The sequence below is a fragment of the Acomys minous genome (assembly GCF_964271855.1).
Source record: "Acomys minous genome assembly, chromosome: 1".
Taxonomy (NCBI): Eukaryota; Metazoa; Chordata; class Mammalia; order Rodentia; family Muridae; genus Acomys; species Acomys minous.
In genome coordinates this window covers 177,970,024-177,986,099 of record NC_140483.1, presented here as the reverse complement: position 1 = coordinate 177,986,099, position 16,076 = coordinate 177,970,024, and the positions used below count along the sequence as shown (strand labels likewise).

The 16,076-nt window shown below is 43.5% G+C and overlaps 1 protein-coding gene across 3 annotated transcripts in view; it reads right to left on the bottom strand.

Moving 5' to 3' along the window:
- Nucleotides 1-16,076, bottom strand: part of FOCAD (focadhesin) — a 301,056-nt gene that overhangs the window by 61,116 nt on the left and 223,864 nt on the right. For all 3 annotated transcript variants that reach the window (XM_084773534.1, XM_084773535.1, XM_084773536.1), the window contains 3 exons: nucleotides 14,998-15,090; nucleotides 8,795-8,883; nucleotides 2,707-2,751 (listed from right to left, as the gene is read on the bottom strand). In XM_084773534.1, coding sequence (XP_084629660.1) covers nucleotides 2,707-2,751; nucleotides 8,795-8,883; nucleotides 14,998-15,090 — 227 coding nt within the window. The remainder of the gene's footprint in view (nucleotides 1-2,706; nucleotides 2,752-8,794; nucleotides 8,884-14,997; nucleotides 15,091-16,076) is intronic.

Here is a 16,076-nt window from a genome sequence, read left to right as displayed (position 1 = left end):
TGTGTGTGTGTGTGTGTGTGTGTCCATAGGTATGAATGGTATGTATGTGTTGATGCCATCAGAGACCAGAAGAGGGCACTGGATCCCTTGGGACTAGAGTTAGAAGAGTGAGCTGCCTCACACAGATGGGTGTTAGGTCCCCTGAATTTGGGTCCCCTGAAATAGCTACGAGTGCTCTTAACCACTGAGCAATCTCTCTAGATCCTGCCTCAGTTGTAAACAGTACTCCAAATCGTGTTAGTTAACTTATCTTGACACACACACCTGAGTATGTACTGTAGGGAAAAAGAAGGAAAATGTAGCGAAGGCCACTGGTAATTAGATCTTTGTGATGCAGGCTAGATTTTTCTCTGGACATTAATTTCTAGATAGAACACAATTGCTCCAGTCTACACAAAGCAGTCATGGCTCAAGTGCTGGGTCTGATGAAGGCACTGGGACTGGGGAGCTTGCTTCTCTCAAACCTGCTACACGCCCAGAACAGCCTTTGAGTGACAGTACACACTGCACACTTAGCAAAACATATCCAGCAAAGAGCTGGCTGGTGAAAAGTTTACAACTAGAGCGGCACAAACTCACCGCCTTGTTACTCAAATAACTATCCCCTACCAGTCAAACAGCTGTGACTAATTTGCATAATAACATGTCAGCATCAGTTCAGGCTTCATCTAAGCAACACCACTGACATTTTAATTAAATTGTCCTTTGGAACAAACTGATGTCATTAACCTAATTAAAAAGCCCAAGGAAGGATGAGCTTCAGTGAGGCTTTCTGAGGGACAAAGTATCACATTACATATCAGCAGAGTGACCCAATCATTTGGGGATTTTTGTCTTCGGGCTCAAATCCATTTAATTAATAACAATGAAAACAAATTGCCATCAGTCAGCCGGCTTACCCGTACCCGTGTTCTAGCTCTTGCTTAGTCATAACCCCGATTCTCAAAAGTGCTCTCGCAGATGAGCAAGTCAGGGGCTCTGGACTATAGTGTAACTTTCTGCATTTAACTTATGAGTGAACAACAACAAGAAAAAGGCCCTGGCCTCAGGCAGCCCTCAGCCATGGTCCAAGCACCAAAAGCTAAGCTGTCAAAGGGCAGGAGTGAGATCTCCGCCTGTGTGAAGGAAGCCACTGGAAAGAAGTGGAGAGAAAATGGCAGCCATTTTCCTCTGCTCTGTCACTATCATTCCGCCTCAAGACCTCCTGTTTACTTCCTGCCAAAGGTAGAACCATCCCACTGTTTTGCTAAGATAAAATCGAATCTTTTTTTAATTTACACTTTTAAGTTTTTGATTAAAAAAAAAAAGGTAGTAATCCCATAAGAACTTGAATTGTTTCACTGTAACCCCCTGAGAATACAGACACATTAACCTTGGGTACTAGTCACAACATGATGCTTTGCAAATCTATACAGAAAAGTCATGTTGCAATAAGATGTAAGATCAGGGAGTATAAAGCTGACTTCAGAGGCAAAACAATAGTTCGTTGAACATAAGCCTACTGGTTTCACCATCATCCAAGCTTTTGCCCCAAGCGTCTTGTTGTTAACAGGACATAAGAACATTGCACAACAACACAAACTACGAAAGGAAAATATCCAAGATGGCCTGCCCTCAGGTACGAAGCAGAGCGTGTGCATTTATTTCTATGCACCGGTTCCCTTTTCCGTTAGTCAGAATGGGTAGGGGGTGAGTGACGGGCATGTGCTGAGAGGAACTGTGCAATCCTGTGGCTGTTTGTTTCTGCTGTCCCTAGTGTCAAAGCTTTTTTTGCTACCAATGTCCCAGGATATATGACTAGGGGGCATAATACTGCACTAAAATGCTTGCTTAGGAGACAGCCCTCAGTACTTATAAAATCCTCGGCAGGGCTGTGCCCATGTCATTTGGAGACTAAGAAGGAAGCAAGGCAGCATGACACAGCAGCAGAAGGTGATGGCGGAAGGGAGAGACGAATGCCACTGGCTTGTGTCTCTGCTGCCAGGAACAATTAGTCAGCTTGTTAGCAGAGGATCCTGAAGAGACCACTCCAGCAAGTAAGTTCATTAGGGTGTAATTTCCTTAGTGAGCTTTGGCGTAAGGTAAATAAGAAGCCGGAAGGCAGTAACACTCAAGTAATTTTTGTTAAAACCACCACAAGGATATGACTGGCATTGCCTTTTACTGAGTCTTTGTATCAGTGTTGTCTGTCAATGTCATTTTTCTAGAAAGTTTATCATAGAGCTGAGGAGGTTTATTCAAGGTCAAATTGGTCGCTAATTAGAATCCAACTTTTAGATACACTGGACCCCATGGCAACCAGGGAGTGTAAGGAACTTCACATTATTTGCTGCATTAGAGCTGAGATTTAATAATCTATTTGCAGATCCAGGGTAACTCACATTCTTGAGAATTCATTTTTTTTCCTCCTTGAACTAAATTATAATCCTTTAAATTTAAGCCAAAGCACATGACATTTTGTTAGGTGTTCAGGATGAGCATCTCTCACTAAAAAGCTATGTATTTGTACCAGTCACTCTGTGTTTTCACAAGAAGGCATGCAGTAAAGATTAATATAGCTAATGGGGTAACAGTGGCTTTCTATTTTTAAAAAAATGAAAAAAAGTACTTTACAGTACTTAACATTATGAAACACCCTAAAAGGAGAAATGCCTGTACCTGTCAGGAAGTTTACTAGTGCTTTGGGTAGGAGAATAAGCCACTTACTTCGCAGCTGTTTTGGTGATCTCGTCAGTCAGCAAGTCTCTGACCCTGCAATAAAGATGGAAAGCAGACATGAGCTTACATGACCCCAAGGACTATACCTACATTCTTATTCATCGGTTTATAAGAACCTGCAGAAGGCCAGTCGTATGGCTCAGCAGATGAAGGCACCTGGTGACCTAAGTTTGATCCCTCGGAACCACATGGTGCAAGGAAAAAGGTCAAGTTCCTACAAGTTTCCCCCTGACTGCCGCCTGCACGTGGTGGCACTGCATGGCCATATGCTCCTGACACACAAATAAGTAATGCAAGAATGTTAATTTTCAAACTTCCAGCAATGCCTCTGTGTATTGGGGAAAGGACATTGATAATGGCTTTATGTCAGAGTCATCCTTACTTTTTGTAGGATCGCTTAGTGGAGATAGGTAAGGAGAAAATGCACCCAAGGAGAGACAGGCAGTGCCGTGTCGATGCCATTCCAGGGCAGTGCTGGGTGCACAGGTATCCTGTGCTTTACCGTTTTATGGACTACACCTGTACTGAATACATCCAACATGACAGTGATGGAGATCGAGCCTTCACAGACAGGCTTAGTGCCCTCATAGGAACAGGCATGAAGAAGCTCAGTACTTTCTCTGGTTCCCTCATGTGAGGATACACAGGATATGAGGACTTATCAGCCATGCTGGTTCCCAGACTCCAGAGTTGGGAGAAAGCTTCTGCTGTTGAAGCTGCCCAGTCTACAGCATTTCTGTTACGGCAGCCCACAAAGGATACTGCTCTCTCCATTTTTGCCTGAGCGTCCACCAATATATCAATTTACTATATCCAAACAGTAGATACAGAAATCATTGTATGTATATATAAGATACAACTTCAAATTTTGGTTGTACAATTATACCAAAGCCAAAAGAAGATAATTATACCTATGGGATGGAAGGTAGGTATGCTCAGTATAAATATTTATATCTCTTCCAACATAGGAATTCTGAGGTACGGTAGAAAGCGCTGTGTCAGATTTATATTTTTTAACATTCTTTAAAGATTTATTTCTAATTATGAGTATACATGTGTGTGAGAGAGATGGTGTGTGTGTGTGTGTGTGTGTGTGTGTGTGTGTGTGTGTGTAGGTATGTGTACCACATGTGTACAGGTGCCCACAGAGGCCAGGACAGAGTACTGGATCCCATGGAAGTAGATTTCAAGTGTTCGTAAGCCACTTGATATGAATGCTGGGAGGAGAATTGGGTCCTCTGTAAAAAGCAGAAAGTGCTCTTAACACTGAGCCAGAGGCTCAGCCCCTCGAGGTATTTTATGAATATAAAACTTTATATTCATAAATATTTGCATATGACATATAATAAATTCTTAGCTAGTCAGCATTCCTGAGGATAAATCATCCTTAAGAGGCAATTTTTTTCACATACTTGCAAATTGCTCTTATAGACCACAAGCATACTTTAAAGGGTAATTCAACAACAAATTTATCTACAGATCATCCACACCCGCTGTAATCTTGTATTGTCCAGTATGTGATAGGAACAGATGAGGGGCTGCCTAGTAACAGGCATGCACAGCCACGAGAGAGCTCCTGCCGGCTCCCTTCAGAGCTGCAGGACCAGTCTCCCCTTCTTGTGTCACTGCTCTTAGTAAGGGAAGATGCTGTAGTATCGATGCTCTTAGTAAGGGAAGATGCTGTAGTATCGATGCTCTTAGTAAGGGAAGATGCTGTAGTATCGATGCTCTGAGTAAGGGAAGATGCTGTAGTATCGATGCTCTGAGTAAGGGAAGATGCTGTAGTATCGATGCTCTTAGTAAGGGAAGATGCTGTAGTATCGATGCTCTTAGTAAGGGAAGATGCTGTAGTATCGATGCTCTGAGTAAGGGAAGATGCTGTAGTATCGATGCTCTTAGTAAGGGAAGATGCTGTAGTATCGATGCTCATAGTAAGGGAAGATGCTGTAGTATCGATGCTCTTAGTAAGGGAAGATGCTGTAGTATCGATGCTCATAGTAAGGGAAGATGCTGTAGTATCGATGCTCTTAGTAAGGGAAGATGCTGTAGTATCGATGCTCTTAGTAAGGGAAGATGCTGTAGTATCGATGCTCTTAGTAAGGGAAGATGCTGTAGTATCCATGCTCTTAGTAAGGGAAGATGCCGTAGTATCCATGCTCTTAGTAAGGGAAGATGCCGTAGTATCGATGCTCTTAGTAAGGGAAGATGCCGTAGTATCGATGCTCTTAGTAAGGGAAGATGCCGTAGTATCGATGCTCTTAGTAAGGGAAAATGCTGTAGTATCGATGCTCGTAGGAGAAGAAAGGCCCTTCCGCTGCTACTTACACTACTACTACTCATATGCATCAAAAACTTCTTTAGAGTAAAATTAATTGTGCCTGATTCAAGTTCATTTCCTTCCACTTCAAGTCCATCACTAGTCTGGCTTTTGTCCCACAATTTTACCCGAACAGCTCCTGTCTCGGTCATGGAAGACTCTCAGGAGGATAGACTGAATGCTCAGTTCCGAATCTCCACCTTGAGCATTTGCCACAGTGCTGGTCCCTTCGTGGACCACTCTCTCTTCTAGGGAGGCAACGCTCTCGGTTCTCTTCTCCTACTGGCTGCTGGTTTCTGCCTCGCTCATGGTTGTCTCTGCAGCCTCCCCTACTTCAAATGCTGAAGCAGCCAGAGTCAATCCTCTGAAATTCTTTCTTTACAAACTGCCTGGATTTCATCTGGCATCATAGTTTTAATGGTCACCAATATGACAATGATTCCAAAACTGATACCTCTAATCCTTACCTCTACTTAGAACTCTAGACTCAAGAACCTGCTTGGTATCTCTAGTTAAAGACCTCATTAAGTATCTCACATCTGTTAAAGGTGACTGTCGTGACTGCTATTTTTCCTAACTTAGTCAGTGGAAGCTCCAATCTTTCAACCCGTGTTTTACACTTCATGGCCATCTTCCATTTAAATCAATAATTTAAACCTATGAAATTATAAATCTATAAATCTGCCTTCAAAGCAGGTTGAAAATCTATTTATTCATTCTTCTCCTGTTATTACTATAGTCCAAGACACTACGACCTTTTGCCTGAGTTCCTGCAGTATAATCCACAGGATTTGCCTTCATCAATACTCAGAACACTCCTTCCAAACCAGGACACAGATGCCCAGGTTCAAGCCCACCACTCACTCACTCACTCACTCACAGAGACCTCCTGACCTCCAGATCTCTATGTCACACCTTGGTCCCTTCCTTGTTCCTTCCATGTCATCCTGGCTTCACGCCTTTGACGTCACTATCCATCAAAGGGTCCTTCTCTAGCCTCTAGACTGGCTCACTCCATCACTGCGGGTCTCACACATCAAGGTCACATTGTTTTTGTTTTTTAATTAATTTATTCAGATTACATTTAAACTGTTATCCCCTTGCCTGTCTCCTCCCGTTCCTCCCTCCCTCTTTTGCCCTATTCCCCTCCCCTAGGTCTGTGACAGAAAGGAACCTCCTCCCCCACCATATGGTCACAGTATATCAAGTCTCATCTTGGTAGCCTTCCTGTTCTTTCTCTAAGCGCCACCAGGCCTCCCCACCAAGGGGAAGTGGTCAAATATGTGCACCAGAGTTCATGTCCAAGTCAGTCCCCGCTCTCCACATAACTGTGGATACTGTTCTGTCCATTGGCTAGATCTGAGTAGGGGTTCAATGTTTACTGCATGTATTGTCCTTGGTTGGTGCAGCAGATCCCCCTGGGCCCTGATCAGCCTGTCATGATATTCTTTGTGTAGGTTTCTAGGACCCTCTGGATCCTTCTATTTCACCATTCTTCCATACTTCTCTCACCTAGAGTCCCAATAGAAGGTCCCCACATCTATCCCAATCTCCTGGTAAGTGAAGACTCTCATGGGACATCCCTTTTGGGCTAGTGTCCAATTATAAGTGGGTATAAACCATGTGAGTCTTTCTGTGTCTGGTTAACTCACTCTGATCATTTCTAGTTCCATCCATTTGTGAGGCCACATTGTTAAACAGGCACTGCAGAACTTCCTGTGAGTGACAGTAACCCCCACCCAGGTCCTCCCACTCAGCACAGCCCACTCACTCTCTATTACTTTTGACCTAATCAAACTGTCCTATTCCATTTATTTGCCTATTATCTGTTTCGATTCAGTGACTTATAAGGCTTGGGAGAACAACCACCACCACAACAAAAAGCTATTCTTCTACACACAGAAGAATGCCTGACATACAGCACACAATAAATACAGTTGAAATAACAGAGAAATATCTTTATTTGAATTGGGGCTGTGTTCAAATAAAGTTGCTGATGAGTTCATTTCCAAATAGGCTGTCAGTTACTTATCAGTTGTATAGGAAAGTCCCCAGGTCTACACTACACTAAAGAAACATCTAGGGCCTATTCTTTCTGATACATCCATACAGCTTGTGAGTTTCATTAGAGGCTCTATGTCCATATGTCATATCTTTGAGAATTTGGCAAATCCACCATTGCTGTCAAATGCTCACTTCCAGAAGACACATTAAAACTATATCTCCAAACAGGAAAAAAAAAGGGGGGGGAGGACTGGAGAGATGGCTCACGGGCTAAAACACTGGACACTCTTCTAGAAGACCTGTGTTTGGTTCCCAGTACCCACACTGTAGCTCTAGGAGATCTGACGCCTTCTTCCGGTATCTGTGGACTCTACATGCACATGATGCACAGACAGACAGGTAGGCAAAATACACATATTCATAAAATAAAATAAAAACCAAATAGGAAGTGAAACCCAAATTCTTAATTTCTAATAATAAATCCCTTTTTAAAAAATGTCTATAAAATAAAGCAGAACATAATTAAGTACCTAAAGATTTTTTTTTCTACAGCCAAGTAACTTTTGTCTAATTTAATAAAGCCTATGGATATAGACAAAGCTATTTAAGTTTTAGGCACTTTGTTTGCCACATCAATTAATATGACAAATTATTCTTTTCAAACTACATAACAGTCTGTGTGGCTTTAACTGTGGTAGCACTTACACACACATGTCTAGGGGTTACAGTAGGAACACCTAGGGGACATCTGCTGAGGAAGCTAAAGGCCTGAGGTAGAAAGACTGTCCCTGGCATGAAGATGTCTTAGCGGAGTGAGGAGATGGCGAGTAATTCTAGACTGCATCTGAGGCTGAATGGGGAGTAGGGACGACTTCAGACACAGACTCTGGCCCCCACACGTTGATCACTTCCCCCTGGCGGGGCAGCCTTGCCAGGCCACAGAGGAAGAGGACACAGGCAGACCAGATGAGACTTGATAGGCTGAGGTCAGATGTTAGGGGAGGGCTCCCCTGTCTGAGGACTAGGAGAGGGAGGGAGGGGGTATGAGGGAGGAAATGTAAGACCAGGAGGTGACGAGGGAAGAGGCTACAATCATGATGTAAAGTGAACAAATTAAAACAAACAAACAAAACAAAACAAATGTACAGACATAGCCAGTTAGTCTTCTGTATCTATGACTTCCACATCCACAGATTTATCCAACGCAGATAAAAATATTTGGACAAAATATTGCGTCTAGGCTGAAGATGGTTCGACTCTTGCCTCATTCCCTAACAATACAGCAAAAGGACAGTCACAAAAATCTACACTGTATAAGCCACAAATGCAACCTAGAGGTGAGTTGTATGTAGAAGGATATGTGTACGTCACATGGAAATACCATGCTGTGTATGAGACGTGAGCATCAGTAGGCTTTACTGTCTACACGGGATACTGGTATCAATTCTTCATAGATCCTGACACACACGCACACAGAGAGAGAGAGAGAGGGGGGGGGGGAGGGAGGGAGGGAGGGAGGGAGGGAGGGAGGGGGAGAGGGAGAGGGAGGGGGAGAGGGAGAGAGATTTCTGAAAGCAGAGTTCCTTATCATATCTAATGGGGTAGGTAAAAATGAACCTATCGGGTCTTCCCGTTCGCTCTGGCTCACACAGAAGGTAACGAACACAGCCAGCATGGAAGTGTTTAAGGCATTACTGTCCCCTTCATTGCTCACGTCCCATAACAACAGTGTGCAGCGGAACGCCATCTCCTCACCAGAGCCAGGCCGTGCTTTGTTTGTACTGCACCTCCTCAGGTCCTTCCTTGCCGTGCTGTAACTGCAGCTCCAGCTCCGCGATCCTTCCCTGCAAACCACACAAGAGCAGTCAGCACGCAGACCTGCCGCCTGAAAGTTCCTTTGACCAACTGGCCACAGAGGTCCTGGTGGTGTCTTAGACCTTGGAAGAGCATGAGTGGGGAAGCACTCACGTCACTGCCTTCAATATCAAACTTCGTAGTTTCTACTATATTACTCCACTATCAATGATACTATTTATTGTGATTAAAATAGCAGTGTACTGATGAATTCTAACTTGGACAAGACCACAGATTTTATTAAGATTATAGAGTAATACTTAACTCTTTTTAGATGGTTTTGGGGGCTGGAAAGATGTTTCAGAGTTTATAAGCACTGACTGGCCTTCTAGAGGACCAAATTTGATTCTCAGCTCCAAAAAGAGGCTCCCAAACCAGTTCCAAGGGGATGTGGTGCCCTCTTCTGGCTTTGTGGGTACTGTCTGCAAGTGGTGCACACAGCAAAACACCCACACACATAAAATAATAAAAGAAAAAGATTACATAAAAGGGAAAGAACCCGTTTCATGGCTTAAATCCACATCAGAAGTTTATTTTGGCTGTTTCATGTTATCCTGACATCTGGAATTGTCAGCAGAGGTTCACTGTTCTTGAGATGCCCACCACGGTTTTACCTTGATTCCATCGTTTACTAATGAGATTGAGTATCCTTTCATGTACCTACTATCTCTAGATTTACCATTCTGTCCAATTTTTTAATTAAAAAAGTAGATTCATGTGTATGTGTGTATCTGTGAAAATATAATAAGTGTGTGCAGATGCCTGTAAAGGCTAGAGGAAGGCATCATATCCTCTGGCGTGAAAGTTAAGATGGTTGTAAAGCTTGGCTGTTGGGAATCAGGTTCTGTGGCTAATACACTGGTATATGTAATGTGTGTGTGTATATACACACACACACACACACACACACACACACACACACACACACAATGTATTTCGATCATATATCCCCCCCCACTCTCACTGAACTCCTTCTTCCTCCCAACAAGTTCCTCGACTTTCATGTTTTCCTGTGTGTGTGTGTGTTTGTGTGTGTGTGTGTGTGTGTGTGTGTGTGTGTGTGTATGTGTGTGTGTGTGTGTGTGTGTGTGTGTGTGTGTGTGTGTGTCTCCGTAGCATTCAGTGGTGGGTACTAAGCAGTGGCTACACCAATGGGTGCCTTTTTCTCACTGACTATTAGTGTCTGTGGTGGTTTGAATAATAATGTCCCCTCCAACAGGCTCATATATTTGAATGTTTGATTCTCCGCTGGTGGAACTGCTGGGAAGCATTAGGAGGTGTGGCCTTGTTGGAGAAGATGGGTGGGCTCTGAGGTTTCAAAAGCTTTCTTTTATAAGTTGCCTTGGTCACAGTGTGTTGTTACAGCAATAAAAAAGTAACTAAAGACGGGGTCCTACGGTATATTCTCTTATAAGAAAGTATCATAGACTTACGAACTAAAAGATATTGTTAATGTTTAAGCAGCAGAGGCCAAGTGTGTAACTCAGCCACAGGGCACACACTTAATAAGCACATGGCCCTGGGCCCAATCTCCCACAGCAAAAATACACATAAGAACAAAGATTAGAAAGAAAAAATTAAATGGTCAGAGGATAAATTATTACATATTTTAGTTCCTAACCATAGCTTTGATTTCAGACTGCTTTATAGCTAGCTGACCAACTAAGAAAGTGTGGCTACGAATCAACCATCTTGCATACTTTTTCCTGTGTGGCATCACACAGTCTCAAAGAGACCTTTACACAAAGCCTGGAGGCCTCAACTTCCTCAGCATCCAAAAAGAGCAACAAGGTAGAGCAACGTATAGAAAGCTCCTTGCCAAGCAAGCTGCTGTGTGGCCAAATAGAATGCTCCCCGCAAGACCGGCTGTTTCTGTCTTTTACCTCGATGGGAAGAAATCTAGTTATTTCCAGTGTGTCAACCATGCTGATTTACAGTTCAAGTCTCAAGTTTCTTTGAAAAACATTCAGGTGAGTTAGGAAATGCCTAAACAGAAGCCACTATAGTGTTCAGCCCTCAAACTTCTTGGTGTCCTGCTCGCCTCCCGGAAGTCATCATAGGATATGCACCTTTCCGCCTGGCTCCTAAGGTTAACTACGAAAGCAGTTCCTCGAATTGATAAGCTTAAGCCCCAGATAGAAGTACCCAAAGCTATTGTAACAGACGATGTTGCCAAGACAGGAGTTCTTGATATGGACAAGTATCTCAACAGTGTTCCAATTCATTTATGATACTTTAAGTTTCAAATGTATGATGCAATAAAAACAAACAAACAAACAAACCTCATTAGTGTAGCCAGGTGTAGTAGCACACGCCTTTAATCCCAGCACTCAGGGAGGCAGAGGCAGGTGAATCTCTATGAGTTCGAGGCTAGCCTGGTCTACAAAGTTAGTCCAGGACAGCCAAGGCTACACAGAGAACCCTGTCTCAAAAAACCAAGCGAACAATAACTGAATTATCAACTCTTTCCAACTCTTTCAGTGTCACGTTTTTTTCACAAATTCTCAATATCACCTGAATATACAACCCAAGGGAAGACAGCATAAGTAAAAGAAAACCTACATGTCACTACGCCAGCAAAAGAGAATGCTAGACCTACAGTACTAAAAACAAAAGACTTTTCACAAAAGGGTGTGTCCGTTATTAGACCAGTGCAGGGAGGGTGGCTCAGCAGGTAAAGGCACTTGTCTCTAATCCTGACAAAGAGCTCAGACCCTGGGCCCAACAGTGGAAGAAGAATACCTATTCCAACAAGTTATCTTCATGCCTCCAAATATGAACCATGGCATGCCATAGCCACACACACACAGAGACACACACAGACACTGACACACATACACAGAGACACACACTCACACATATACGCACGCACGCACCCCCCCACAGATACACATGCACACACACATTCACATGTGCACACACAGAGACATACACAGAGACACACACACATACACACACAAACAGGCACAGGCACATGCACACACATGCACATACATACACACACACACATAAATGTAATAGGTAAATAAAATGTTAGACCAACTTGTGTTATTTATTATTACAATTAATGATGGTGTTAGGCAATCACATGAGGAATCAGAAGATTCCAAATTAAATTGTATCTCTCTCAATTTACCAACTGTTGGCTTTGAACTGTTTGCTTTCCTTTCCTACCCTGATTTTCCACCTATAATACCATTATGCATGGGCTTAATAATACACACTTCACTGGGTTTCTGTAATGATTAACTGAAATAGTATATGTTAAGTGTTAGCCACATACAAGTTATTCAATAAATGGTAGCAGTTATGGGGGAAATGGAGGCTTTTGTAAAGCCCGAATTACATCACGATCCTCCTCAACTTAGCCCTTCTTCCCCGAAAGCAACATAAATTCTCAGCTGACAACAGGACTTGCTCACTTCCTTCTCCAGCTGTTTGCAGAATTTTGTTCTTTCTTTCATTAAGCATGATGGCTTGTAGCTTTCTTCCCTTGACGGGACTCACTGGCAGGAAGGGGCACTTCATTTCCCTTTGTGTTCCACAAGTTAGTTTAGCACCTTGCCTGGCCAGGAAAAACTGCAACGTGACTAAGGGAAACATGAACACAGGAAGTCCGTGCTCTGACTTGTACATGCCTCTTGAATAGAAGTAATTGTCTGATGGTGTATAGTGAGGTTACACAAGTGTATGGATGTGAGGAACTCATTCCTTCACTCAGGATCTATTCAAACAGAGGGCACGCCCAGACTGGGGAGGATGAAAACCAAGGAGCCAGGGATTCCAGGGGAGTGGCTTTGCTACGCTGATTACAGTGGAGACTCCAAAACCCAGCTGCAGACCAAGCACAGCAGAAGGACCTGCCTGCTGCTGCTGCACAGACTCTGGTCCCCTTCTCAGTTCTAATGGTTCAGAGGCTCTACACTCTTTATCAGGTCTAGGGTAAAAGGAGTGCAGTGCTGAACTGAGGTTTGAATTTGAGATGGAAACACAACTGTCCAGAAATCCAATCAGCCTCACCTTCCCACTCATCCTCTGGTGCCCACTCTCTGTGCCCTTACAGCGCAGCCCTCACTCTCACCTACAGCACAGAGATTCCTCACACTCCATGAAAATCTTCTTCTGAGATGCCATTTAGGTAACCTCAGGACAACACACACACACACACACACACACACACACACACACACACAAACCTACCATTTTTAACAATCATTTTCAGCTACAAAAAGAGAATTCAACATTTCCCATTCAAATAGTTCCCAAGTGATAAAAAAAAATTTTTTGAAATTTAAGAAATATGTTAACATTTCCAATACTAGGTTGAAAGTAGTCCAGCTGTGTATATTTTATGTATTTGGTGAGCAACTGTTGCTTAAGACACAGATGACAGATGGAGAAAAGGAAGTCCTGCTCTTGCCCTGAATGAACAGGGACAAGTGGAGGTCCCGGACTAAAAAAAAAAAAAAAATCAGTATGATAAGAGCTTCAAAAAAGGAAGCAGGGCTACCAGTGAGATCGGAGAGAGCCAGAGGACTTAAATACAACAGGTACCTTCCGCCAACTAACGTAAAGAACAAGTTAAAACTGGCTGGGCAAACAAAACAAACAAGCAAAAATGGCAGCATTTGAGGCTGAATGGAACAGTATGTATGAAAGCCAAGACATGAGGGATGCATGCTGAGTTATAGAAACAGGAATTTAGAAAAAGCTGAAAGCTGAATGTCTAGGAGAAGGGTCAAGAGATAAGGCCAAAGATACAGCAGCGAGGTTCTACACACGGCTCAGTGTGGGCGGGAGGACCTTAGTGCACCCAAGCCAAGATACGCTGGGTCAGTCAAGCTGGGAATTCAGGAGGTCAGAAAGACAGAAGACACTAGAGCTCAGAAGCCAGCTCTGGATGGGACTCTGAAACATGGGAATATCCACCTCAAAATTTAAGTGTAATTATACATTTCTTTTACTTAATGTAATAGTTGTGTTAATTCTTTGAGACTCCCATTCAATGTATTTGGATCCTATTCACTCCCCACCCCTCCCGTGACTCCTCCCAGCTCCACCCTTCACCACTTCCTCCCCATTTCATGTCTTTGGTTTTGCTTCTACTCAACCACTGAGTCCCATCTGCATGGCTGATGCACTCATGAGAGCGGGGCCATCCACTGCAGCCTGGCCCACCTATCAGGGGCTGCACTCTTAAACAAAACTAATTCTCCCCCCCCCCCAGATGCCATCAACAGCTCCTCAGCTAAAGGTGGGGGCTGGTGAGCCCCTCCCCACTCCACGCCGCAAGGCTGACTGCTTTCATTTTGTGTGGGTCTTGTACAGAAGACCACACCTGCAGTGACTTCATGACTGCACTGGGCCTCTCATGTTCCGAAGAGCCGGTTTTGCTTTGTTCCTTCCTAGTCTCTGACTCTTACAGTTCTCCCATTCTCTTCTGTGAAGGGCATGTGTCTAAGAGACAAGTGTCCCAAGCCTTACATTTCTTATGAGCAACAGGAACTAAGGCGGGTTTGATAGTGCTATTTTTCCCAAGTGTTTTTATACTTGCTCCACATGGTCCTCTGGGCAGAACAGTCTCCATCTTGAGAAGGTCAAGATCAGCTGTAAAGCCTGCAACAGACCATCCAGCTGGGCTTGTTGAACACTGACCTTCTTCCTTCATAAGAGAAGACAGTCTGGAAGGCCATGGGACCCACACCCAAGTAGTCAGCTACTCTTTCTAACCAGTTGTATGCAACTCTGCCCTGATGGCGTGAGATCTTGGGGTGTCATGGAGAAGCTAGAGGAGATAGGCCAGAGATGCCTATGGAAAGGGGGCTTCATCTATGAGGCTAAGACTTTCCAGGGAGGCTTCCTTGGAATCACCCCCATTCCTGTCAAAAAGCCTCACCTATGCTTTATAAATAAGCCCAATAAACTCCATAGTTTCCCAGGGAGACATTAGTGCAATTGAACCTTGGTTTTTCACTGGGACCTTCAGATGCTATGTAGTCAGCCCCAGAGAGAAAATTCTTGAGACAGCAAATACACATTGTTAGAAGATTAGTGATAAAGAGGAAATGTTCCCCCACAAAGCAGATCCCTTGTGACGTCCTTACCTGTAAAATGGCATGGTATGCTCGAGTCATATATGCAAGCCAAGCCTGTGGAAGAAAGAGTGCATGGTGCCATTCTGAATGCTGGACATGGACCTGTGGGAAAGATGAACAAAGGCACATCAGAGCATACAAAACTCAGAACAAAATGAAAACATCACCAGTTCTTCTTTTCTCTTATGTAAGTGGTTTGTTTTCTAAAACAAAACAAATTAATCCAGGATTAGAACCACAAATAATATCTTTTGATATTGCCAGATGAAAAGAATTTGGAACCTTACAAAGACAGAGTTAAGCCAGGGATGTTCTAAATTAAAGCAAGTGAAACTCTGCAACAATAACCAACTAAGATGTATTTGTAATACAAATCCTCTGAAAACCAGAGATGGGGAGCAGGGTACTAGGTGACAAACCCTTAATATTAAACAAAAATAAATATTACTCATAGCCTCAATCTCAAATATTACCATTTCTGAAGTAACAAACAAATTGCCAACAGAAACGTGTAGCAACCACAGTGGAAAGAGCATGCCGAAGAACACGGTACATAGCAATTGTGTGCACTGCTGGATAGCTGTGGGCTATTTCATTCTGTGGGCATATAAGAGAAAACCGATCCATGTCAACAGTGAGATCAACTTCTGAGCAGAGCCCAGACAAAACATCTGGCTGGCACAGTCAGTTCGGTGTCTACCTATTAGTACACTGCAATCTTGCAGCACATCTTCCCAGGGTCTGTGCCTGCTCAAGACGCCTCAAGAGAAACAGCTACAGTGCTTCACAGTTTATGTGTCCCTAAACTCAACCACTAATACTTTCGCCCCATCCCCAAACTTTCATTCACCTCGCTATAGATGAGAGAGGGAAGTTTGTATATAATCAAGCCAGAATTGTGGTAACTAGTGCTTCAGAACAGTCCCCTCTACCCTGAGAATGTTTTCAAGTGCCTTTCAACAGGGCACAATATAGAGGACTACAGCGAGTTGTCATGGCCTCTGGGGATGCTTCACTCTTATCCTACTGAGAGCCTACTGTGCAAGCTACTGCAGATCACAGGGATTACTGAGCCCGCCACGAGAAGC